This window comes from Cyprinus carpio, chromosome A9 (assembly GCF_018340385.1).
Source record: "Cyprinus carpio isolate SPL01 chromosome A9, ASM1834038v1, whole genome shotgun sequence".
NCBI classification, from domain to species: Eukaryota; Metazoa; Chordata; class Actinopteri; order Cypriniformes; family Cyprinidae; genus Cyprinus; species Cyprinus carpio.
The window spans coordinates 5497303-5522406 of record NC_056580.1 but is presented as its reverse complement, the minus strand read 5'-3'; the positions used below and the strand labels follow the sequence as shown (position 1 = coordinate 5522406).

Below are 25104 nucleotides of genomic sequence, written 5' to 3'. Positions count from 1 at the left end.
TGTTACAGCGTGTGGTGAGTGTGTGTGTGTGTGTTACAGCGTGTGTGTGTTACAGCGTGTGTGTTATAGTGTGGTGAGTCTGTGAGTGTGTGTGTGTTACAGCGTGTGTGTGTGTTACAGCGCGTGTGTTACAGCGTGTGTGTTATAGTGTGGTGAGTCTGTGAGTGTGTGTGTGTTACAGCGTGTGTGTGTTATACAGCGTGTGTGTGTTACAGCGTGTGTGTGTTACAGCGTGTGTGTGTTACAGCGTGTGTGTGTTACAGCGTGTGTGTGTTACAGCGTGTGTGTGTTACAGCGTGTGTGTGTTACAGCGTGTGTGTGTTACAGCGTGTGTGTGTTACAGCGTGTGTGTGTTACAGCGTGTGTGTGTTACAGCGTGTGTGTGTTAAAGTGTGGTGCGTGTGTGTGTGTTACAGCGTGTGTGTGTTACAGCCTGTGTGTTACAGCGTGTGTGTTACAGTGTGGTGAATCTGTGAGTGTGTTATAGTGTGGTGAGTGTGTGTGTGTGTGTTACAGCGTGTGTGTGTTACAGCGTGTGTGTGTTACAGCGTGTGTGTGTTACAGCGTGTGTGTGTTACAGTGTGGTGAATCTGTGTGTGTGTTATAGCGTGTGTGTGTTATAGCGTGTGTGAAGGCTGCAGCATGTTCTGGACTAGGGCTGGTCTGATGGGGGGGTGTTACAGATAGTTAGGCTGCTCCACACACACTGACTGATACAGATTCATTAACCCAGAAAGAGTTTTTAAATGCATACTGAAAGGGAGCTAAAATAGTGCTTTAAAAACAATACTGAACCATACATTGTACATGAATAAAGATATTAATATTAAATATGAATTATATGTTGATGATCATTAAAGTTAGTTCATAGCTCATTAAAAATGTATTAGTAGATGCTGAAATTAACACTCTTACTAGATCCATCTTTAATGTCTACACAAAGACCATAGCATTGAAAAGACATGCATATGTATATTGTGTGTATACTTTACACTGTTACTGCTTCTGTTTTAGAACACTAATCAGAGAGTAGGCCTATCTGTTCAGCTAATTATCCTGATCTAGTTCCTGTGATTAGGGTTTGCAGGGGTGTTGTGTCATGACCCTGTGCTGTGATTGTTTCTGCAGAAGCCCGTCAAAGGATTTCTCTTTGCTAAGCTCTTCTTTGAGGCTAAGGAGTATGAGCTGGCTAAAAGGTAGGCTGGTCTCGGTGCTCTTGCTGATTTGTCTGGTGTCTGGTTCCTCTCGGATGAGCTGATGTTTCTCTCTCACACACTTCAATGGCAGACATGTTTCGGAGTATCTGACCGTCCAGCCGAAGGATCCTAAAGCGCACAAGTTCCTCGGGCAGCTGTTTGAGCGTGACGGCGAAACAGACAAAGCTGTGGGATGTTACAAGGTTTGGACTCTCCTCGTCTGCTCTCACATGTTCTGCTAATGCATGCTCTTGAGTTTAATGTGATCCTGCATAAGTCATCTTTTTCTGTGGTTCGTGTGCTGTCCGGACGCAGTGATAACAGGCTGTTTTCAAGTGACCGTAAAGTAAAAGACCGCTGCTTCATCCACAGAAGTGAACATGTTGGTTTTCATGGGAGTTTGTCATGGTAGTCTACTGTTTTATTGTTCAGCTTTTCAATTAAGAATAACGATGAATCCATTGTCACGACCGGTTCAAAGCCATGACAGAAGATTGGAGGACATAGTCAGGTTGGGTTAGTTGAAACTCAAAGATATTTATTAACATAAATAGAAAAATACAATCAAACACAATTTCTGCCAGACACATGACCAAACAAAGCATCAGACAGAACCAAGTTTAAATGAATAAAGACCAAACTCAAACAAACACTGCTAGGATGAAGCCACCTCATGCCCACAGAGCCTGAGCTTTATATTAAGAACAGGTGCACACTGTTCACTTGCTGAGTCTCCCAACCACACCCACCGACCGACCGTAGCAGGAAGAACAGGAGACCTGTCACAGTATCCATCAGACATTTGTTTTAGTCTTATAAAGTGAAAGGTGTGTAGATGTAAGCACAACAGACAATTCTTGTAAAAACGTGACACCAAGGTCGCAAAAGTGAAAGTGTCCAAAGCCTGGCTTATAACAGCAAAAGTTCGCAAAATTCAGTTCACAAACAATACTGATGGAAAAAGAACAGGTTGAACATTAACCACTTTTTCTTGCCACACCATATAACTATAAACTGCATGATTAATCCTGTGTGCAACATCATGTGCTCATGCAAGCAGCTGAGAGTTAGTCTAGAGTTAGTCTAGAGACCTGCATCAGACTGAGACGCTTCATCTGAGCTGTGTTTACTCCTTTCCCTGCACACACTGCACTCTCCTTCCAGTTTCTGTCACTTCCTGAGTGTCACTGTACCCCATGGTCAAGTGTGCTCTTTACCTTTCAGTGCGCCGCTGAGGTCAGAGGAAGGCGTGTGTGTGATGTAATGATGGTGTTTGTTTGACTCTTAGCGCTCGGTGGATCTGAATCCGGCTCAGCACGATCTGGTCCTGAAGGTGGCAGAGCTGCTGTGCAGTAAACCCGAGCACGACAGTCGAGCCGAGTTCTGGGTGGAGAAAGCGGCCAGGCTTCTGCCGGGACACCCGGCCGTCTTCAATCTGAGGGTGAGTGTGAGCTAAAGAGCTGCAGATGTCCGCTGTGCTGCATCTCACACATCCTCTCTGCCGCAGGAGAAGCTTCTGAGCGCTCAGAGCGGCTCTAACCAGCTGTACGAGCTGCTGCAGGCGGAGCTCAAGCTGCGGCCCGCCGACACCTACATCAACCAGAAGCTGGTGCAGCTCTACAGCGCCGAGGGCCGGCTGGAGGACGCCGTCAAACACTGCCTGGCCGTGGAGAAGACCGGCGTCCTGAGACACTGTCTGGAGTGGTACCAGCTGTTGGTCAGCACCCTGCAGGTACAGCATCGTCCTTCCTCATGCCAGCTTCTCTACCTCTGCTTTAATTCATGTCACAGCTTTTCATTTGACCAATCTTTCTTTTGTCTCGTACATTGGCTATTTTTAGCTGATTCACCTTTAAAGAGATAGTTCACTGAGACTTTTATTCATCTTCAAAAACATGATGGTATTTAAATAAAACCTGAGAGATTTCTGTGCCTCCATTCAGAGTCCGTGTAAGCACAACTTTGATGCTTTGAGAAGTTTGTCAAGGCGACTTAACGGTAACTCGTGTGAATGGAGTGAATTAATCCGATCGTGTGATACGATCAACAGAATTAAATCCCAAAGAAACATTGATCAACATTAGGGCTGAAATGATTAGTCAACATTACCGGCAACGTCAACAACAAAAAAATACAAATATTTTAGTTGTAGGGTAGTCATTTGATCTGATATGAGCTAATGTAAGAGCCTTCAGTAACACGGTGTGACCAGTGAGGCGCTGTAGCACAAGACTGCAATTCAGCCCTCCTGATGCAGTCCAAGAGAAGAAGACGGCGCTTCAGAGCAAACTGAGCAGAACCGAACCTGAAGCTGCTGAGTGACGTTTGGATGAATATGTAAATTATTCTGTGCGCTTTCCTCTCAGTAACAAAATAAACAACGAAAACTGACAGCGGCGAAAAAGCAGCAGTTAAGAAAGCATATGATTACAGTGATGTAGATGTTTGAGCTCTGCAGTTCAGTACTCCAGTAAAGTCCAGTCACATCACGTTTATTAATACAATACTTTTTGCAAAAAATAGCTTTAAATCAAGCAGCTTTACAGTCTCAAACATGAAAACCAGAGTCAGTGTCACTTTCAGTTAGAATTAGAACTCGATTTTCTGTTATAAAGCAGCTCTCCAGTGTGGAGCTAGCTAATGATAAAATCCTTTTATTAGTGGGGGAAAAAAGATTTCATTACAGGGGTCATATGATGCGATTTCAGTTTTTCCTTTCTCTTTGGAGTGTTACAAGATATTGGTGCTTGAAGAAAATCTGTAAAGTTGCAAAGATTAAAATCTAAAATCCAAAGAGATATTCTTTATGGAAGTTAACACTCGTCCACGCCCCCCTGAAACGGCTCGTTTAAACACACCCCCAGATCTCTACGTCACAAGGTACACTCCTTCCTAGAATCCGCTGGCTGCGCCGTTCTCAAGCCGGCCTCCTCCGCTCACTCTAGACGGCTGCTCACTCTAGGCCTCCGGCCTCCATTCACTCAAAAATAATAATAATAATACATTTTATTTGTAATGTGCCTTTCTTAATACTCAAGGCCATGGTGTGTGACGCTGTTTCCTTGAGAAAAAGAAAATACTTTATTTTGCCTTCCAAAAGAAGACACGGCTAGAAATCATGTTTATATTATGTTTATAATGGGTTTTATGTTTATGTCTCATCACTCTGGCCGGACAAGGCATCACTATATGTTAATGGGTGAAACATTTGTCACACGCTTGAGGTATTCAGCCAATCACAACGCACTGGATAGCTGGCCAATCAGAGCACACTTCACTTTTCAGAATGATGAGCTTTGTACAAATCACGCGTTTCAGAAGACGGGGCATAGAGGAGAAACAATAATGTACAGTATGTGGAAAGGTTTTTTTTTTTTTTTTTTTTACCTTAAACCGCATGAACACATTTCATTACACCAAATACACCAAATAATGTTCTTTTTAGCAGCATCATATGACCCCTTTAAAGTGATAGTTTGGTTTGCAGAGATCAAAGCTTGATCTAGCTCAGGACTGTTTTGATTATCATAACCCTATACGGTATTTTAAGAGAGATTGTTGTGAATAAAACAGTTTATCCAAAAATAGTGTTTTATCACTTAACCTTTATTTTATTTGATGGAGATGTCAGGCATAGGGCCCTATGATTTCTGTGATGCAGAAAACGCGGAAGGAATCGCGGAATACAGTCATAAAAACAGAATTCAGTTTAACGCGGAATGTCACAGAATTTGTCAAATTTTGAATTAATTAAAAGTAGGTCATTGCACTTGGATCAAATCGCGATATAGACTAGTATCTGTAAATTTTAAGCTGCAAAAGTTGATTTTAAATATGAATCCTGCATGTTCTGCGTGTCTCTGTTAATGAATGGCTCAGAAGCGCGGCTTCGTTTATTACACACACACACACACACTGAAGCGCACGTGACGCTCGCGGTGATTTCAGCGTCTGCTGTCTCACTAAATGAGGACATAAACACATCTCCAGAACTGCTCTGAGAGTCATTTTATGAGCATTTGTCCGTTTGATTTGAGTGAAACTAGCCCAATATCACATACACAGAACTGTAAAGGTGTTCACGGCAACCCGTCAGAATAAAAGTCCGGTTTGATTCGAAGACATTGTCTTTTTCTACTTTTCAGTAGAATGTACATAGTCTACTACTATTACTAAAATGAAACAAACATTCTTTAAGGAATAGTAACACTTCTTCCAGGTTTTAATTTTAATAGTAAATTCCCTTTGTTTGCCAAAAAAATTAAGTTGTTTTATTCATTCAAATAATTAGACATGCTTAAACGGTGAGAAAAAATTAAACATTTCATAGGTGATAAAACATGTAATTTTTGTTAAACTTTTAATAAATTGATGTGGAAATGTATGTTTCATGATTGTAATTAATTAGACATGCTTTTTGATTATTAAAATGTAATTTATTTATTAAAAAGTAGAGAAATTAAAACGAAAGGAATATGAATCCAGAAAAATTAAAACCAAAGAAACAGAATTTAGGGGAAAATAAGTGATTTCATAGGGCCCTACAGCCAGAATGATGTCATTCACTGACTTTTTAATATAGCTAATTAAATGGTGAATGAGAGAGTTTCTCTCGATCATCTCATTTTGTGCCAAATATATTTTTGTATAAATTTTTTGTATAATAATTGTCATTATATGATTTTCAAAAGCTGAAATGACTACCTTGAGTTATACATATTCTAACTATAATCAGAATAATCAGAGTCAGAGTCTACTGATTAATCAGTGAAATTGATGATAAATCATACTAATAATCATTAGATTAATTGATTATCAGAATAATCATTTGTTGCAGCCCTAATCAGCATGCATACATTAGGGCTGCTCGATTATGGAAAAAATCATAATCACGATTATTTTCGTCAGTATTGAAATCACGATTATGTAAGACGTGTTGCATTTATTAAAGACACCTTTCAACAATTGTTAAATCTTAAAGTTGAACATTTATGGTACTTTTTGAACTAAAATAAATAATATAACAGATATTAAAATCAAAGTATAAAAGTATTCAAGTAAAATTTTTAACCACAAATAAATAAGATCAACAATAAAGTGCACTTCCACAATCTCTTGAAAAGAGACAACATTTTGGCAAAATATATTCAACAAATTCCAGACCGCTAGTAACTCAATCCAAGAATATTAAAGGCTGGCCCACCATCAGGCCCCAGCATTAACAGCAAATAAGTTAACTACAATGTAAGTCAAAATAAAAGTGATTTAAGTCAACATGCTGGAAGGGCTGCTAGCCTGCTAATACAATCTCTTATAGGGTTTTAGCCAGAAACACCAGTCTGTTAACATGATCTGGTTTAAGGGGTGAACGCAAGCAGGTGACACTGTTTCCACATGTACTAAAAACCCTCTCTGAAGAGGAACTAATGCAGAGGTGTTTTCTTGGCAGGTTTGAAAGCCGAGGGTATAGCCTCTGGGATTCCGTACACCACTTCAGTGGGTCTTCCTCAGCATCCAGTATTTCCCTCTGGAGGTAAGACTGGAGCTCACCAGCTATGGCCTGGTTCTGGTGCTGAGGAGGTCTGACTGGAGGCCCTTCTTCTTCTTTGGAGCATCCTCAGCAGGCGTTGCTGCAGTCTCAAGAGGGACGTTCTCCTGAAGGGAACCAATTATAAATTTGGGAATTCAGAAATGTTATTTTTAACCTGACCGTTGTGGCATTAATGTTCACAATATTTGCCAACAAACATGTTCATGCACTTAATATTCTATTATTAATATTATTATTATTACATGACAGTCTTCATCTCTGCTTTCAGTCTGTCTTCAGTGGACCCTCTGTTGTCTTCATTGTCATATTTAAGTTTGAACCTTGGGTCCAGGGCAGAGGCCATGTCACTGTATGTGTCACTGAGATAATCTGCTATCTTCAGTTTGATGCTTTGGCAAGGTCTGTGTCTTCCTCCTGCACTTCCAATATTTGGTTATTGAAGAGGTGGAGGGTTGGTTTCAGGAAAGAAAACCAAGATCCCCACCTGGTCGGGCATTCAGTCTTTAGTGAGTGTTCAGCTGCCTCTGAGCCTCTGTCAGAGCCGCCGCCTTTGTCCAACTGTAGGAAAAGCTCCCATCAATCCTGGGATCCTCTCTAAGATTACAACAAATACATATTTAGCATCACTATGATTATCACAACCTTCATCAAAGCATTATTTTATATAAGCATTTATTTTATATTATTATAGTATAATATTATAGTATATTATTATTATTATTATTATTATTATTATTATTATTATTATTATTATTATTATTATTATTATAGTATAATAGACAGTATATAATAGTAAGCTTAGGCTAGTAGGCTAGCCTAGTCACAACCTTCATCAAAGCATTATTTGCCATTTGTGGTGTGTGTTGTTGTTGTTAATATTATTATTATTATTATAGTTTATTACATGGCTTGGTTGAGTTGTAATGTAGAATGCGGTGTGTTGTGTCTTGATAACAGACCGCTGTGAAGTACGTTATAACACACCGTCGCCATGAAAAACAGAGCGTTGCTATGAACGCAGGATTCTAACCGTAGAGACGGAACGGACTGTTTTCGTTTTTTTAAATCCATAAACTCCTTTTTAAATCAATATTTTTTGTTAAATTATTGATTTATTTGGTAGGTAGCCATGTAATAAGTGGGGTAATGTTAATGCGGTTGTTATAGTTTGGGGGTTGTATTCCTGTCTATGGTTGCATTCGCAACCGCCTCGCTCTGTAACATTATCCCTTAGCATATAATAGCAGTACGCTAGCCTAAGCTAGCAGTAGTAGCCTAATGGTAGAATAAGGCTAGTGTGAGAGAAACAATCACATGTATCCTAACTGACATATTATTATTTATTAGTATTCCTGGTATTGTTGTAACTGTTGTTTTACACACAGTTAAATCACCACGTCACATGTCACTTCCTGTAACACTCACCTCTTGCCAAGTGGAGTCTGTGCCCGAAGCACTGAGGCCTTATCCATCTATTTAGCTCTGCCGCCAGCTTTATGTAATGCAGATTAGCTTTTCTTCGTTTAAACCCCATGCAGCCAAGCTTCCCTCAGTCCATTGGCGATGTTTTGGCCCGTATGGTCTTCAGGAATAAACGCCGTTTGGAGGCATTTGGTATTCAAACGGAAATCGGCATCAATACAGTGGATTGTGAGGCTAATATATGGCTCCGTTCACGTGTCATTCAGAACACAAGACAAAATAAGAGTGTTCTTGCAAAACAGAACATGGCAAAATAATCGTGTTTACTCAATTGTACTATTTTGGTGATCGTTGGGAGCCGAAATCAAAATTCAATTAATTGCACAGCCCTAGCATACATCTAGCTGAAGTTTGGTGAAGTGAAACGTGTGTTCTGTATGTTTTCATGTTGTCATGAAAGGTTTCAGAGGATCATGGGAAGTGTGCTTGTATCGCTTCACTCTGCTGTGTTTCAGGAGTACCTCTGCCAGCCGAGCGTGTCGTCGAACGAACAGGCCTCACGCAAGTTCAACAAAGAGCTGCTGCTGGCTCAGTGCAGCCGCGTGAGACTGACGCTGACACTGAAGGACTGTGAGGAGAGCACCGCTGCGCTCCGGAGGTACACCACACACACACACACACACACACACACCACTGACCATTTGCTGAAACGGTCTCTTCATGTCCCGCACTGACTGGATGTCATGTTAATGTCGGCACGCTCACGTCGTCGTTGTCTTTGTTGCGGTGCAGTTTTGACTGTGCGATGCAGGATCTGAAGAACACGGCCACAAACACGATGGACGAGCTGGCGGAGGTGTTCACGGAGATGAGGGCTCACCTGTACCTGTACGCCGGGACGCTGCTGCTGAAGCGGGCGCAGGACGGGGCGCAGCAGTGGAGGGCCGTGCTGGATCTGGCCGCTCTCTGTTATCTCGTATCTTACCAGGTACGCCGCTTCCTCTTCCTCACGCGCTCGTGCCGTGTGATCCTCCACCTTACAGGGTCTCATCCGCTTCTCCCTTAGGCTCCGAGACCCAAAGCTAGGAGCTTCAAGAGTGAGCAGGCGTCCCATGAGCCCCTGGAGCTGCTGGCCTGTGACCGTCAGAGTCAGGCGGGTCACATGCTGCTGAACCTGAGCTGGGACGTGGAGCAGCTGCTGAAGGATGTGGTGGAGGTGTTCGGGAACCGGAGCGGCCCGGGCCGTCTGTTTGAGCAGCTGTTCGACGCACAGACGCAGGAGCAGCGCTCTTTCATCTGCAACGATGACATCCACGTCCTCAGCGTACCCCCCGCCCAAAGCTGCCGATCTGGCCAAGTGGGACAGCGGTGAGTCTGACGGGAGCATGAGTGAGTGTGTTGGGTCTGCTGTAGATGCTGATGCGGTGTGTGTGTGTGTGTGTGTGTCACAGGAGCGGTGATGCTGCACGCGGGGGATCTGCAGCAGCTGGCTTGGCTCGGCCTGCAGTGGGCGCTAATGGGTCAAAGAGTGAGTCTGCAGGACTGGCTCAAGCAGCTCTTCCCTCGCCTCACGCTCGAGACCTCCAAACTGGACACCAGTGCGCCGGAATCCATCTGCCTGCTGGACCTGGAGGTGCGTACCTGAGTCCCCGAGGCTCCTGACGATATACAGAGAAACAGTCGATCTGTGCAAGAAATTCAATTCAAGTTTATTTGTATAGCGCTTTTTACGATACAAATCATTGCAAAGCAACTTTACAGAAAATTAAGTTTCTGCAATATTCAGTAGTAGCTTATCAGTGATGACTGTCAGACTTCAGGGAAGTTTGACTCCTAACCCTAAGGTTGTGGGTTCGAGTCTCGGGCCGGTAATACCACGACTGAGGTGTCCTTGAGCACTGAACCCCCAACTGCTCCCCGGCACCGCAACATAAATGATACACACTGCTCCGGGTGTGTGTTCTCGGTGTGTGTGTGTGTGTGTGTGTTCACGGTGTGTGTGTGTGTGTGTGTGTGTGTGTGTGTGTGTGTGTTCACTGCTGTGTGTGTGCACTTTGGATGGGTTAAATGCAGAGCGATTCTGAGTATGGGTCACCATTCTTGGCTGTATGTCACGTCACTTATGTGCATATGGCAGAAATATAAGAAACTGAACATTATTTACAGCTTTATTATTATAATGTTAATATAATTATTACCTGTAATCCAGAGCTTCAGGCAAACGGGGAAATGCTATTCTTTTCCACAAACTACTTCTTTTAGACAGTTTGATTCAGTGAACTGGTTCAAATAACCGTAGTCATGCAGTGATGTCACGTGTGCAGTTCTATTATTAAAGTGTTAAATTATTTCTATATCATATACAGTGAATACACTAATCTTAAAGGGATCATTCACTCAAAAATGAAGATTCTGTCATTAATCACTCACCCTCACGTCGTTCTAATCCTGTAAGACCTTTGTTCATCTTCAGAACACAAATCAAGAGATTTCTGATGAAATCCAAGAGCTCTCTGACCCTCCATAGACCGCAAGGTAACTACCACGATCAGTGCTCAGAAACATAGCAAGGACATCGGTAAAATAATCCATGTGACATCACAAGTTCAACTGTAGTTGTACGAAGCTACGAGAATACTTTGTACGCAAAGAAAACAATAATAAACAGCGTATGCTATTGTGTCACGCTGACACTACTGGTGATGAAACGGCCCTATCACAGGTTTCATCCAGGCCCACACAGAGCGCTCTCTCTATAATCACTAGAAGAGCTGCAGCTCCTCTTAGTTCAACACCATCTCACACAGTTTATTACGATGAGAGGATTCACGAGCACCCATGGATCAGTGCCTTGAACAAAACCATTTAAAGACAAGTGTACTGTCAGTAGTAAAAGAAGAAAGACACTTTCATTGAGTGAACTGTCCCTTTAATATCTACAACGGTGTCCTCCTGTAAAGCGGGATCGTCATAGACACTTCAGCCCTCTGGCTGATCAGTGATCCAGAACTGGAGCTCCGTACTGTACAATACTGATGATTTCAGAGCAGCTCAACAGAAGCACACTCAGGAGACCTGCGGTTCATTCATCATTCAGCTGCGTGTGGTGTTAGTTCTCAGTGCAGTCACATCAGCCCCACACACTGGTTCCTGTCTGATGAGCAGCGCGTGGTGCTCTGTGTGTGTGTTGCAGGTGTTCGTGTGCGGCGTGGTGTTCTGCAGTCAGGCGCAGCTGCAGGAGCGTGTGAAGATGATGTCCTGCTCTCAGCCGCACGAGCCGCGCTGTCCTCCGCTGCACATCACGAAGCTGCTGTCCTCAGACAGACAGAGAGAGTGGTGGGACGCCGTCTACAGCCTGATTCACAAGAGAGCGCAGTGAGTGACTCCTCGAGCTGTGTGTGTGTGTGTGTGTGTGTGTGTGACGTCATGTGTTCCTGACTGCTCTGTGTGTCTCAGGCCCGGGACGTCTGCTAAGCTGCGTCTGCTGGTTCAGTACGGTCTGGGCACCCTGCGCGCCGGAGAGAAACACGGCCTGCAGCCGGCGCTGCTCATACACTGGGCTAAGCACCTGACACACGCGGTACGTCCTGATGAGCAGCACCTCATGCGGTCTGCTGGGGAACCACTTCTCAGGGGTTTCACATGCACTCATCAGCAGATTTTGACTTCAGCTCTTTTGTCCACATCTTACAGTGCTAGCAACACTTTCTGCAACAGTTCCGCTTTCTTAAAAAAGTCTTTATTCGCCCTCTACAAATGAAGTTTACTTAGTTTTTTTGTCTTGCTTTCCTATCAACACATCCTTAAATCAAGATACTTTTACTGGAGCTGTAATGTAAAATGAAGTCTTGAGAAATTGAACAAAACTAACTGAGTTCATGATAAAACAAGAACAAATGTTTTCCCTCTGAATGAGGTGGATTTCCTCTGAGCCCATATGAGAGATGGTCACAAACTCGCCTCATTTTGAGCTGATTTTCTAGAAAACAAGACCTCTTCCTTTATGTGACTTTCCTTCTCGAGGAAACGTGTCTTAATTTAAGAATCTTTAGACATTGCACTGAAAAACCAGACAGAAATCCAGAGGAAGAACTGTGACCAGAAGAAATGTAGTTTCCATGTTCCAGTGACTGAGCAGAGCTGTTTAAACCTAAAGCTGTTTTTGTGAGTTAATGCAGATTTGTTGGAAGTGTTTCCCACTTTAAAACGTTGCTAATACCTCTCATTGTGTTTCTCCAAGGATTCACATTTAACAAACATTGACAGATTGTGTTCCCTTCAGTTTATTCCTTTGCTTGCTCTTAAGAAGGTCTTGAAGTGTTAAATGTGAGTTCACCAGAGCCGCTGAAGGCCAGCAGTAAGAGAGTGTGTGTGTGTGTGTGTGTGTGTCAGGCCGAGCGGGTGAACTCTTACTACGATCAGAAGGACTACGCTGGCCGCAGTGTGCACTACTGGAGGGTTGTGCTCCCCCTGCTGGAGAAGGTGCGACACAAGCGCAGCATCCCTGAACCCCTGCAGCCCATGTTCATGCACTTTCAGAGCAGAGACATACAGGTATCTCCGTTACTTCAGTCTGTAGCTGCTGGGATGATGTGTGTTACTGTGTCTCATCTAATGGTCTTTCGCACGCTAGCCCTCTCAGGTGCGAGTGTATGAGGAAGATGCGGTCATAAGCTTCGCCACACTCCTGGACATCGAGGGCAGCACCGAGGAGGCCATCCTGAAGCTGGAGCAGCTCAACAGCGTCTCGTCTAACTGGCATCTGGCGAAGGTAACCGCGCTTCGACTGGCTCAGCTTCTGCTCCGTTTAGAAGAGCTAGCGCCGCGTGTCTGCCAGCTTTGACGTGACTCATGTGTTGATCGTCAGATCTATCAGAGGCTGTCGGAGGAGGCAGGGAACGGGCTTGAGGACACTCAGGGCAGGTGCACCAACTTCCTCCTGAAGTTCAGGAAATACCTGACCAAGATTTATCAGGCCAATGCAGAGGATATGGAGAAGGTATGTGACTCCTCGTGTGATCTCTGTGCTGCTCTCTTATTCACACTACTGCAGAGTTTAGTGCTGTTTGTATTAAACCTGTCAGAGTCTCTAGGCCTCAGAAGAAGCTTTTCAGAAGCACTGCACTGCTCCTGTTCACTCAGATTTAACAGCTAGAGCCCAGATCATCTATACACCGGTCTCCTTGCGTATGGAGGGTGTGCCACACACCTACTGAAAGAAGGTTGTTAGTCAGATGTTTGGAAAGCGTATCAAATTTTTGATCACAGCTACTTAGGAAATTGTCTTGAGGACTGTTGCTGCTTCTGTGTCTGTAATCACATTTTCATTATGTGTGTATATATTAGGGCTGGCAAAAAAAAAAATCTAATTTTGAATATTTGTCGAATTTAACCCTTGTGCATTGTTCAAATTCACTACCCTTTCGTTATGTTCGGGATGAAAACATCCACTAAATTAAACTGCTGTAAAAATGTATCAGATAAATTCTTTTTTTTTTCTTGCATAAATCTATTAATCAACCTCAGTCCTGATCAAAACTACCAAATGTTAAAAAAAAAATTCAAGATTTTAACTCTTTAATTGCCAAGTTCATAAATGATGTCACTGATTTGGGAAAAAACAAACAAAATGACTTATTTTCAATATAAAAGTAATTGTGGCTGGATTGTTTTTTTTTTTTTTTACCTTTTATCACAGTCTTGGGCATGTCAAAGATTAGTAACAACATTGGCTTTGATGCATTTTTAGTTTTTGTGCAGCATTAGATTTTATTTTTTTTCTCCCTCATTTATTGTTCGTGGTTGTTTTTGCCCCATTGACTTCCATTATAACAACATTTTTTTTGATTGCAAAGCCATGCCACCATAAAATCATGCATTCTTGATTGTTTGTGGTTTTCCCTTTTGGTAAGAGGTAAAATTTGTTATTTTTACAGTTGATCGCTAGGTGGGACCATTAACCCTTTAGATAGGGCAGCAGGTGCATAAGTACACTTATTTGTTTTTGTTTACTCCATGTAGTTCTTAGAGCTGAGGTGCATATTTGGATTTTTTCAGATACATCAAGGTAAGTGCACAAAGGTCTCTCTCACACTCTCTCTTTCTCTCTCTCTCTCTCTCTCTCTCTCTCTCTCTCTCTTACACACACACACACACTATAATTTGCTGTTATACTCCATATAACTCCATATACAAGCCAGAAACTAAGCCTTTTTTTGCACAGGCCTATCTAAAGGGTTAATGGTCCCACCTAGTGATCAACTGTAAAAATAACAAATTTTACCTCTTTACCAAATCAGTGACATCATTTTTGAACTTGGTAATTAAAGAGTTAAAATCTTGGATTTTTTTTTTTAATTTTTTGGTTTTTTTGATGAGTGATGTTGTTTATTAGTTTTTTTATGCAAAAAAATTAGAAAAATATTTATCTGATACATTTTTACAGCAGTTTAATTTAGTGGATGTTTTCATCCCGAACATAATGAAAGGGTAGTGAATTTTCCCACAGTGTATTTTTGAGTTTTTGAAAATTTTCAAAGCATTTTCCCAAAATATGTGTCAAAATAAGATTTGTCACCAATCATTCCATTAGCTGCAACACAGAGAAAGTTGTGGCCAAAATAAGACTCAACTTTACCCCCAGTGGACGAAAACGTCCCCAACAACACATAAGGGTTATAATAAAAATCCACATTTGAATGCAAAAACATTGCATTCGAATTTTAGGTGTGTGTTAAGGAGGCAGCCTTTTCAGTGGCACACGAGATACGATGACGATGTAAGTGTCTTGCATTATAATGTATTTATCATGTCCAGTTCAAGCTAATAGATGCGGCGCTGCTGCGTTGTTGATTACAAATATTGCGGGGAAAGAGAACATCAGTGCGGAGAAGATATTGTTTACATCAACTGAAACCAAGCCGTTCACACAGAACGAATATTTAGTGTATTTTCTAGAGGGTCATCTACCGTTGCACTCGCGTCTCGCACAAGAGAAACGCATGTTTAGAAAGCCATGTGAAATGAATGCAAGTTCAACCCCCCCATCCCGCTGCAGTCTGTGTTTTTATATTATAAATGTACTCTGTGTGATTGGCTTCCGGCCCTTTGTATTAAACTATGAATACATACATACATGATGCTGTTTTGTTTATAGTTGTTTAAGCAACTTAATTAGGGGTGCGCGATAAATATCGGCCGATAATTAATACGCATCTCGTCAGTAAAGCTGGTTCTCTAATCAGCGGTAAATTCCATCAGGTGCGTGACTTCACATGGAGCAGCTGTTACTACACAGAGCGCATTAATTATCGGCTGATATTTATCGTGCACCCCTATAATTAATTATAATTGGTTTATAAACATGCACTTTTTTCACAGATAGTCATGTTATCTTGTGCTCGATGCGCCCTCTTGTGGCCAAAAGCTTTTCTTTACCCTAACAGAAATTATGTGTTTTAAATTCAAATATAATTTGAAGTTTGATAATATTTAAGCACAAATCAAATTCTAATTGAGTTTTTCAGCCATTTTGACAGCCCTAGTGTTTTTTGTGATCAGCCACAGTTTTAAGAATATTGTGATCATTGCTGATGGCGCACCGCTGGCATGTCTGTGTGTGTGTGTCTGTGTCTGTGTGTGTGTCTGTGTCTGTGTGTGTGTGTGTGTGTGTGTGTGTGTGTGGATACCTGTGTCTATGGAGGAGGTGATGGATTTGTTGAACGAGGTCACCCAGCAGCTTGAAGATGTTGGCGCGGTGTGTGAAGATCAGCTGGACTATCCTGTGACGTCCAGCCCCGGGCGGCCCGCTGAAGGCCATGTCAGATTCTCCACTCCTTCCCCATCCAAGAGTGTGACGTCACCGTCCAAGAGATCTGTGGTGCGTCACAGCTCCGGTGTTTGTGCTCAGACCCTGTGTGCCGTGTCCCGCTGCTGACGGTCTCTGTCTCTCTCCTGCAGTTCTCTCCTAAAACACCTCCTCTCTGGGTGGAGGACCAGAAGTCCCTGCTGCAGATGTTGTGCCAGCAGGTCGAGGCCTTGAAGGTCAGTCTGACACCAGCAGCTGCAGAAGAATCCATCACTTTCTGCACTTTGTTTTATCTATGGTTTTGTCTATTCTGAATGTCCCAAGTTATTCAGGAAGGCATTGCTGAATTGTTGAGTGAAGAGCACAGAGACATTGGTGAACAGTTTTAGGACCCTACGAAATTTTAATGATTAAATAAAATTTTATTATTCAAAAAGCATGTCTAATTAAAATCACAAAACTTAACTTAACATCAATATATTAAAAGTTTAACAAAAAATACATTTTTAGGTCCCTATGTAAAAAGTTTTATATTTTCTCACATTCTGTTTTATTGTTAACAAACTCTGTTTAAGCATTTCTAATTATTTGAATGAATAAAACAACTTAATTTACTAAAATGTATTTTTATAATAGCCAATATCAAATGAAGACATAACAGTGATTTATTTAATCTTTTAATCAACTGAAAACAAACGTTTATTTTTTGGCAAACAAAGGCGGTTTACTATTAGAATTAAAACATGGGAGAAATATTGTGATTATTCCTTAAAAAAAATGTTTTAATTTATTATTATTATTAGCACAATTTATTGCAGCTATACGTGACTTTACCGTGCCGGTTTGCCGTAAACACCTTTACTCTTCTGTGTATAAGGCTGCAGTGGAACGGTGAAGTGCTCAGGAAGTGGCTCTCAGTTCTGGAGATGTTCATGTATCTGTGTCCTAATCTAGTGAGACGCAGAAATCACCGCGAGCGCTTCTGTGTGTGTGTGTGTGTGTGTGTATAGTGTGAGAGTGTGTATAGTGTGTGTGTGTGGTAAACCAAACCGTGCTTCTGCTCCATTCATTCACACAGAGACACACAACATGCAGGATTCATATTTAAAGTCTTTTTACAGCTTAATATTTACAGATACTAGTCCATATCGTGATTTGATTCAAGTATAATGACCTACTTTTGATTAATTCATTCAAAAATGACAAATCCCGTGCCATTCCACATTATTCAGTAATTTCCACTATTATGACTGGATTCCGTCCATGTGTTCTGCAGAAGCACAGGGCCCTGCGGTCTGAGAGTGTCTGTAGACAGACACAAGCACCTCACTACTGTATTACTGATCCAGCCACACAAAGATGCTTATCGTCAGAGAAACGACGCTGATAGTTAGAGCGATAGACTCGTGCTGCTGTTCATGAGACGATTATAAATCCTTCATAATAACTGAAGTTATTACAGCGTGAGTTCACTCCTGCCAGATCTCCCGTATTACTGAAACAAATGCACTCGGACCCTTGCTCACATCATGTCGCACTGAACACAGTTTTGAACAGTTGATGAACTTAAATGCCTCTGATTGGCTGTCGTGTTCTTGTGCTCAGCAGACATGTCTGTGATTGGCTGCAGTGCTCAATGCTGCAAAACACATTGTAAACACAAACCATGGCACTCATAAATACACGCGGGAGTGTCAGCGGCAGCCGAGAGGGCTCAGTGGAATATACAGTATGAACAGAGACTGGCTGGTGTTGGAAGTGCTGAAGTAGATAGAGCACAGGTGTGATGCACTGATGGATCTCGTGCACCTGCTGTGATTGGATCAGCGCTCATGATTGATGCTCTGTACCGCATCTGTTCTGGTCTCATTCTACACAACACATCAAATTATGTGTGATGTGGAACCATTTTCAATTATCTGCAAATGGAATAGTCACACTGACCAAAGCAAAAATAATACCTTGCTTTGTTTGCCGAACATTTCCATCAAACATTGTCAGTGTGAAAAGGGCTTTTACTCTTAGAATTAGGTGCCACCCCAGAAACCGGCTTATTTTCAGTAGTGGTGTGTTGCAGTTTTTCACAAAGAGTTTTCAGAATTGGATGTACTGTGATAAACCATCTTTCAACTTAAAGTAAAGGGAGCGGTTATGGTTAGTAAATTCTCTCACAGTTAAGCCATGTTAATCCAGTACATTGCTGAATGGGTTAAATGGTCTTGTTTGCAGTGCTCTGGCATATAGCACAGCTTTATCTGTCCTGTTCCTCTCACTCTACTCTCCTAGCAAAGGCAAAAATATGACTTCGATTAAAGTCCTGTAGTACCAGCTGAACACAAGTGTTTTGGAAATTAATTTTTGTTGTTTGGTTTATATTTCGTCTCACACAGAATGAGGTCCATGACCTGCGCCATACTCCAGATACCACGGCGTCCTCGTATAGGATGCATCGAGACCATTATGCTGCAGAAGGACTTCAGGAAACACTCCATGGTGCTCCTCTCACTGGTCAGTCCAGTTACTTCCCAAATCAGCAGTCTTTGACTGAAATAGGAAGTGTACACTAGTGGTTCTCAAAGTGTGCCCCCCCACAATCTTGTTCAACATTCAAATATACCAATGTTTTCACAACAGTAGACATGAGAAACAATGAGGCTTGCGCAGGTTCTTTCCTCTGTGAGTGCTTTGCTTATGCAAACAAACTGATGCTCTTGCACACACACCAGATTCAAGTGGACAAGATTTTGTGTGAGTGTGACTTTGCAATCTGTTCACTAAGCAACTCGAATCATATGGATTTGCCCAGAGTAAAAATCTTGTCATTTTTAATCACTATCACTTGTTTTTTGGGGGTGGGGGGGGCACTGAGAACCACTTGTGTACATACAATAATTGAGACCTGCTTAAAACCATTCCTTTTATTTGCCTCAGTTGCTACTACAGGTCCCTCTGTGTACTACAACCAGTCTCCAGCATATAATTCACAGCATCTTCTGCGCACCGCTGTGAATGTCACACCAACACAGGTACTGGAGGGGTTTTCATGTATTCACAGTATATTCTACCTTACTGTAATGAGGCAGAGAATCTATATCAAAGTATTGTTTGTTTGCCTCTGCAGGGCCCAGTATATGGGATGAATCGTCTTCCTCCACAGCAGCATATGTATGCCTACCAACAATCAACACACACCCCACCTCTACAGTCAACACCTGCATGCATGTATCCTCAAGAGCAGGTTTTCGGTCCTCCCATCCGGTTTGAGTCACCAGCTACATCCTTACTCTCCCCATACAGTGAGGAATATTACGGTCACAATGTTCCTCAGCCCACAGTCAATCCAACATTGCCAGAGCCTGGATATTTCACTAAGCCATGTGCCGTTACGTCCACACAGCCATCCAAGAGCACTGAAGGCAAGGCTGTCGACCCCAAGATGAGTTTTGGGCCACAGTTCACAGGTGAACCTGCTAAGGTTCCCAACTTTGGAGGAGTAGCTGCCGGCCCAACAACAACAGCATCAGCTGCCTTCAAGTTCAACTCCAACTTCAAGTCCAATGATGGTGATTTCACCTTCTCCTCTGCTCAGGTGAAAAACAGTGAAAGCCTCTTGGGACTTCTGACATCAGATATTCCTCCCAGAGCGGAGGTGCCATCAGAACCGAAACACCAGACCCAAGACCAGACGCCTAGCCAGAGCGAAGTCTTTGCTTTTGGGGGTAATGCCACAGGATTTTCATTCACTGATGGTGCTCAGAACAAGATGAGTATTTTTGGCAACACCGATCAAAGATTTAGCTTTACAAGTGGAACGAAGACAACATTAGGGAATTCAGAGGCTCGGGAAGAGAAGCGTGTGGAAAGTGACAATGATAGCACCCATGTGGAAGAAGATGAGGATGGGCCTCATTTTGAGCCTATTGTGCCTCTACCTGATAAGGTCGACGTGAAGACTGGTGAGGAGGAGGAGGAGGAGATGTTCTGCAAGAGAGCAAAACTCTTCCGATTTGACGCTGAAACTAAAGAATGGAAAGAGAGGGGCATTGGCAGTATCAAAATCCTCAAACACAAAACCTCCGGGAAAGTTCGTCTGTTAATGAGGAGGGAGCAGGTTCTGAAAATCTGCGCCAATCACTATATTACTGCAGACATGGTTCTCAAACCAAATGCTGGATCTGACAAATCCTGGGTCTGGTATGCTATGGACTATGCAGATGAAATGCCGAGGACTGAGCAGTTGGCCATTCGTTTTAAAACTGCAGATGAGGCGGCACTGTTTAAAGTTAAATTTGAGGAGGCTCAAAAGTTCCTTTCGGAATCCCCACAAGGCCAACAGATTGAAAAGGAAAGCAAAACTCCACATCCTCAGGTTTCAATCAAAGAAGTGGATCTCAAAACCCTGTTTTCCAAGAAGGCGGGTGAATGGGACTGTGACGTGTGCTGTGTAAGAAACGCTCCCACGTCTGTTGTGTGCGCGGCCTGCAGCAGTGCAGCTCCTTCTACAGCACAGGTCAAACCTGTAGAGGAACCCAAAGCCTCGGCTCCTGCTGCCAAATCGTTTTCTTTTGGACTTTCTGGAGATTCCGCTAAAAACGACACCAGCACTGATGTCAGCTCGAAGGGCTTCACGTTTGGATCTCAAATACCAGTTTCTTTTAAGTTTGGATCAAAGGATGCTGTGGAGACATCTGCTGGCTTTGGAGCTCAGGCTGAGAAGAAAACAAGTCAGGCTGATGCACCACAACAGGAGAAAGTGTCAGCAGCTCCAGCAGTCCCATTTGGCACTGGATTTGGTGCTCAGTTTGCCAAGAAAGAGGGTCAGTGGGACTGTGACTCCTGCCTAGTGAGGAATGATGCCTCAGCAACTGAATGCGTTTCTTGCAAAGCCCCCTGCAGCACTGTAAAAACTAATGCAGCATCGCGAGGTGGGCTAGCTGCCATGTTTGGTAAAAAAGAGGGTCAGTGGGATTGTGACACTTGCCTGGTGAGAAATGAAGGTTCATCTAGCCAATGTGTTTCATGTCAGACAGCAAACCCCAATATGAAAAACAAGACCTCTGCTCCACCATCAAGTTCCTCTTTTCCCTTCAGTTTTGGTAGTTCTATCAACCAACCTGCTGCGACAGGATTTAAAGCCAATTTCAATCCAGGCCCTGCTTTTCAGTTCGGCACAAGTACGGAAAAAGCATCCTCCGAAGGCTTCAAGCTTGAGTCCTCCACAACTGAAGCTGAAAAGTCATCAGGCGGTTCCAGTTTTTCGTTTTCCATGCCTGCGCCTGTTGGCGGATTTAAGTTTGGCATTGCAGAATCTGAGGCAAAACCATCAGACAGACAGTCACAAAATGGCTCTGCATCTGACCTTCTCAAAAATATTGCTGAACTTCACAAAGAGAAAGAAAAAGAGGCAGGCCCAAGTTCCTCAGATCAGTCTGTAGATGCTGATAGTCAAGATAATAATCCCCTCATTACTGGTAAGCCTGAAAACTTTAGTTTCGCTGACTTGGCGAAGGCACGAAGCAGTTTTCAGTTTGGCCAGGAGGATCCCGCTTTCAAAGGCTTTGCAGGGGCTGGCGAGCCGCTCTTTACAGGGTTTCATTCTGGGCCCAAGGCCGACACCTCTGTCGATCAAGATGATGAAATGTACAAAACTGAGGAGAATGACAATATTACGTTTGAGCCTGTTGTTCAGATGCCAGAGAAGGTCGACCTTGTTACAGGCGAAGAAGATGAGAAAGTCTTGTATTCACAGCGTGTCAAACTCTTCAGATTTGATACAGAAACAAACCAATGGAAAGAAAGAGGAGTCGGCAACCTAAAACTGCTCAAGAATAACCAGAACGGGAGACTGCGAGTTCTTATGAGAAGAGAGCAGGTGTTGAAAGTGTGTGCTAATCATTGGATCACAACCACAATGAACTTAAAGCCCCTCTCTGGCTCGGATCGAGCCTGGATGTGGGGCCAGTGACTTCTCAGACGGAGATGCCAAATTAGAACAACTTGCGGCAAAATTCAAAGCACCTGAGCTTGCAGAAGAATTCAAGCTGAAATTCGAGGAGTGTCAGCGACTGCTTTTGGATATTCCTTTGCAGACCCCTCACAAGCTTGTGAACACTGGCAGAACGGCCCAGCTTATACAGAAAGCTGAAGAAATGAAATCTGGTCTTAAGGACCTCAAATCATTCTTGACTTCCCAAAACAAGGATGACGAAACTTGCGATACAAGTCATAGTACCTCTGCAGTTGTAGTTAAGCTTGACTCTGAGGGCACCGCACACACTTTAGAATGGGATAATTACGATTTGCGTGAGGAATTGCAGGAGGACTATAGCAGCTCCTCTGTGCGTGATACTCCTTCGCAGCCAGATCCAGTAGCTAAAAATTTATTCCGCTTTGGTGAATCATCCACAGGGTTTAGTTTCTGTTTTCAGCCTATTCTCAGTCCCTCTAAGTCTCCATCTAAGCTAAACCAGAGCCAGGCTTCTGTTGGCACAGATGATGAGCAAGAAGAAGCGTCGCAGGAGGAAGAGCGAGATGGTCAGTACTTTGAGCCTGTTGTGCCACTGCCTGATCTTGTTGATGTCTCAACAGGAGAGGAGAACGAGCAAGTCCTTTTCAGTCACCGGGCCAAATTAAACCGCTACGATAAAGATCTCAGTCAGTGGAAGGAACGAGGTATAGGAGACCTTAAAATACTACAGCACTACGAAACAAAGCGTGTCAGACTCGTGATGAGACGGGACCAGGTCCTCAAACTGTGCGCAAACCATTGGATCGCTTCCAATATGAAGCTGGAGCCCATGAAAGGAGCTGAGAAAGCGTGGATCTGGAGTGCCTTTGATTTTGCTGAGGGGCAGGGCAAGGTGGAACAGCTGGCAGTTAGATTCAAACTGCAGGAAACTGCAAATGCTTTCAGTGAAATCTTCGAAGAGGCAAAGACTGCACAAGAAAAAGACACTCTACTCACCCCGTTTTCTGAAAGAGTACCTGCCTCCACCCAGGAGACACTTTGTGGCAAGGCTGCAGTTGCTGTACTTGAGGAAACAACAAAAGAACGTACTGGTCTCTCTGAGGAAAGCAGTCCTAAACTGGACCAGACACCGCAAAGCACCAAGAATGTGGTCTCTCCTCCAAAGTTCGTCTTTGGGTCAGACTCTGTGCAGAAGATCTTTGGAAGCCCTTCGCCATCAAAAGAAAAATCTCTGGTTGTGATTTCCAGTTCAGAAGATGAGGAAGCGGGTGCCTCGAGACTGAAGACCTCTGGACCAGCAGTGACCAGCCAGGCATCGGCTGGGACTCCTTTCAGCATACCAACAAGAAGTAAGCTATGATCTGTGACCCATAGTTAGGAATAAAACTGTACCTCTGTGCTTAGCTCACAACCTAGCTCCAGACACACAAGTCGTCCTAAAGATTATGATTAGCTGCTTCAGGTGTGTTCAACCAAGGCTGGAGCTAAGTGCATCTGTAGTTGGTTTATAGTTGCTGTTTTAATGAGGACGTTCTTCATGTTTCTATTGTGCTGTTTGTTTTTCCCAAGGAGGTATTTCTGTCGTGTATAGACTGGTATTCATCCACTCTGTTCCTGAGATGGATTAAAGTCCTTCAAACAGAATTATAAAAAAAAACTTTAACACACAACATTATTTTTTTATGTTTGGATTTTAGGCTTTTCAAAAATAATCCTATGGCTTTTTGGACCTGCACATCAGCCGCCCAGTTTGAAGCCCGAGGTATTTGAGGTCACTGACTGGCACGAGCCGGGAGACCTGGCCTCGGCTGAATGATGTGATAACACCAGATTACTCAGACGTGTGCATGATCTGAGATCTGCTAACCTTCAGCTGTTTGTTTGTAACGTCACTACAGTTAACAGTTGGTACACAAGGAGCCCCAGTGGCTTCAGAGTCCTTCGAGTGTTCAGCAGTGAGTGTCTAGTGAAGTGGTTTCCCATCTTTAAATGAGACACCAGCAATACCCTTCCAGCTATTTCTGTCTCTGCTATATAGTTACGAGTACCCTCTACACACACCTTGGCAATATAATCGCCATTGGCTACTACATCACCAGACTGATATGCTATTTTACACACACACACCTATGTGTGTGTGTGTGTGTGTGTGTATATATACACACACACACGTATGATTCCACCTCCACTGACCGCTAGTTATTTTTAGGAGGATTGTATTTAGTAGTAATGTAATAAGACAGTGAAATTTAAAGGCCAAATTCAGTACACACCTTATTAATTCAGACTTTGCACAGGCAAGCAGATGAACCCAGAATATAAACGCGATGTGCAAAGTTTAATATGAAATGTTTCCCGTAGAACACCATTATAAAGAAGACACTTAACTATTTAGTGCATTGTGTTCATATCCCAGGATCATTTATTGCCTGCATAAAGCACGCATCATCAGTGAAGTGTGTAATGAATTTGATCTTTAATATCACTGTTTTAAAGGCACTTTAAGTGTTTTCACATTAAACGTTTTAGAACGTACTGTTTTTAGTGATATATTGGAAATATTGCGGCAGGTGCTTTATATGGATTTCTAATGACCAGAACTTGCATATTGTTCTCATATCTTTGTTTTATTTTTTTGAGAGGTAATCTAAATACTTTTGGATTGAAAAAGATAGAAAATCGTCAGGCTTGTGCTGCAGTTCTGTGGGTGTTTGAGCTGGTCACGTGACTGAAGACTATCAGTTGAGATGAACTGAAAACTGCACCGATCGCTTGACGGAGAGCGAAACTGACATCTTTAGATCGCTTGACGGAGAGCGAAACTGACATCTTTATTGGTTGACGGAGAGCGAAACTGACATCTTTATTCGCTGCCTTAGGGTCAAGAAAAGGTTCAGACAAGGCCAGACATTGAGACGTAGTGGACGACTGAAGCATACTTTGGGCTTTTGTGTACTGGTTGGTTGTTGTGAGTCTGCTAACCAGCTAACAAATCCGTGTGGGTCTGCATGCTGCGTGATCATTCTGATGCTGTAGTTCAGATAGATAGAGATGTTTCCACCAGTATAGTCAAGCTAAACACATGTCTGATGTATGACCTCTTGTCGCCTGCGTAGGTCTCGAGTCTTTAGAGCTGTTTTTCAATCACTGGCATTGACCC

The 25104-nt window shown here is 42.9% G+C and overlaps 1 protein-coding gene across 1 annotated transcript in view; it reads left to right on the top strand.

The window, feature by feature from the left end:
- The window catches only part of LOC109078036 (E3 SUMO-protein ligase RanBP2-like), a 42571-nt gene that overhangs the window by 3854 nt on the left and 13613 nt on the right, over positions 1 to 25104 (top strand). Inside the window, 21 exon segments of the mRNA XM_042763257.1 lie at positions 1129 to 1196; positions 1288 to 1399; positions 2485 to 2637; positions 2704 to 2928; positions 8685 to 8827; positions 8962 to 9157; positions 9236 to 9501; positions 9503 to 9537; positions 9621 to 9802; positions 11363 to 11544; positions 11626 to 11749; positions 12562 to 12723; positions 12803 to 12940; positions 13037 to 13168; positions 15854 to 16048; positions 16129 to 16212; positions 18367 to 18484; positions 18908 to 19002; positions 19098 to 20826; positions 20968 to 21931; positions 21933 to 23293. Coding sequence (XP_042619191.1) covers positions 1129 to 1196; positions 1288 to 1399; positions 2485 to 2637; positions 2704 to 2928; positions 8685 to 8827; positions 8962 to 9157; positions 9236 to 9501; positions 9503 to 9537; positions 9621 to 9802; positions 11363 to 11544; positions 11626 to 11749; positions 12562 to 12723; positions 12803 to 12940; positions 13037 to 13168; positions 15854 to 16048; positions 16129 to 16212; positions 18367 to 18484; positions 18908 to 19002; positions 19098 to 20826; positions 20968 to 21931; positions 21933 to 23293 — 6664 coding nt within the window.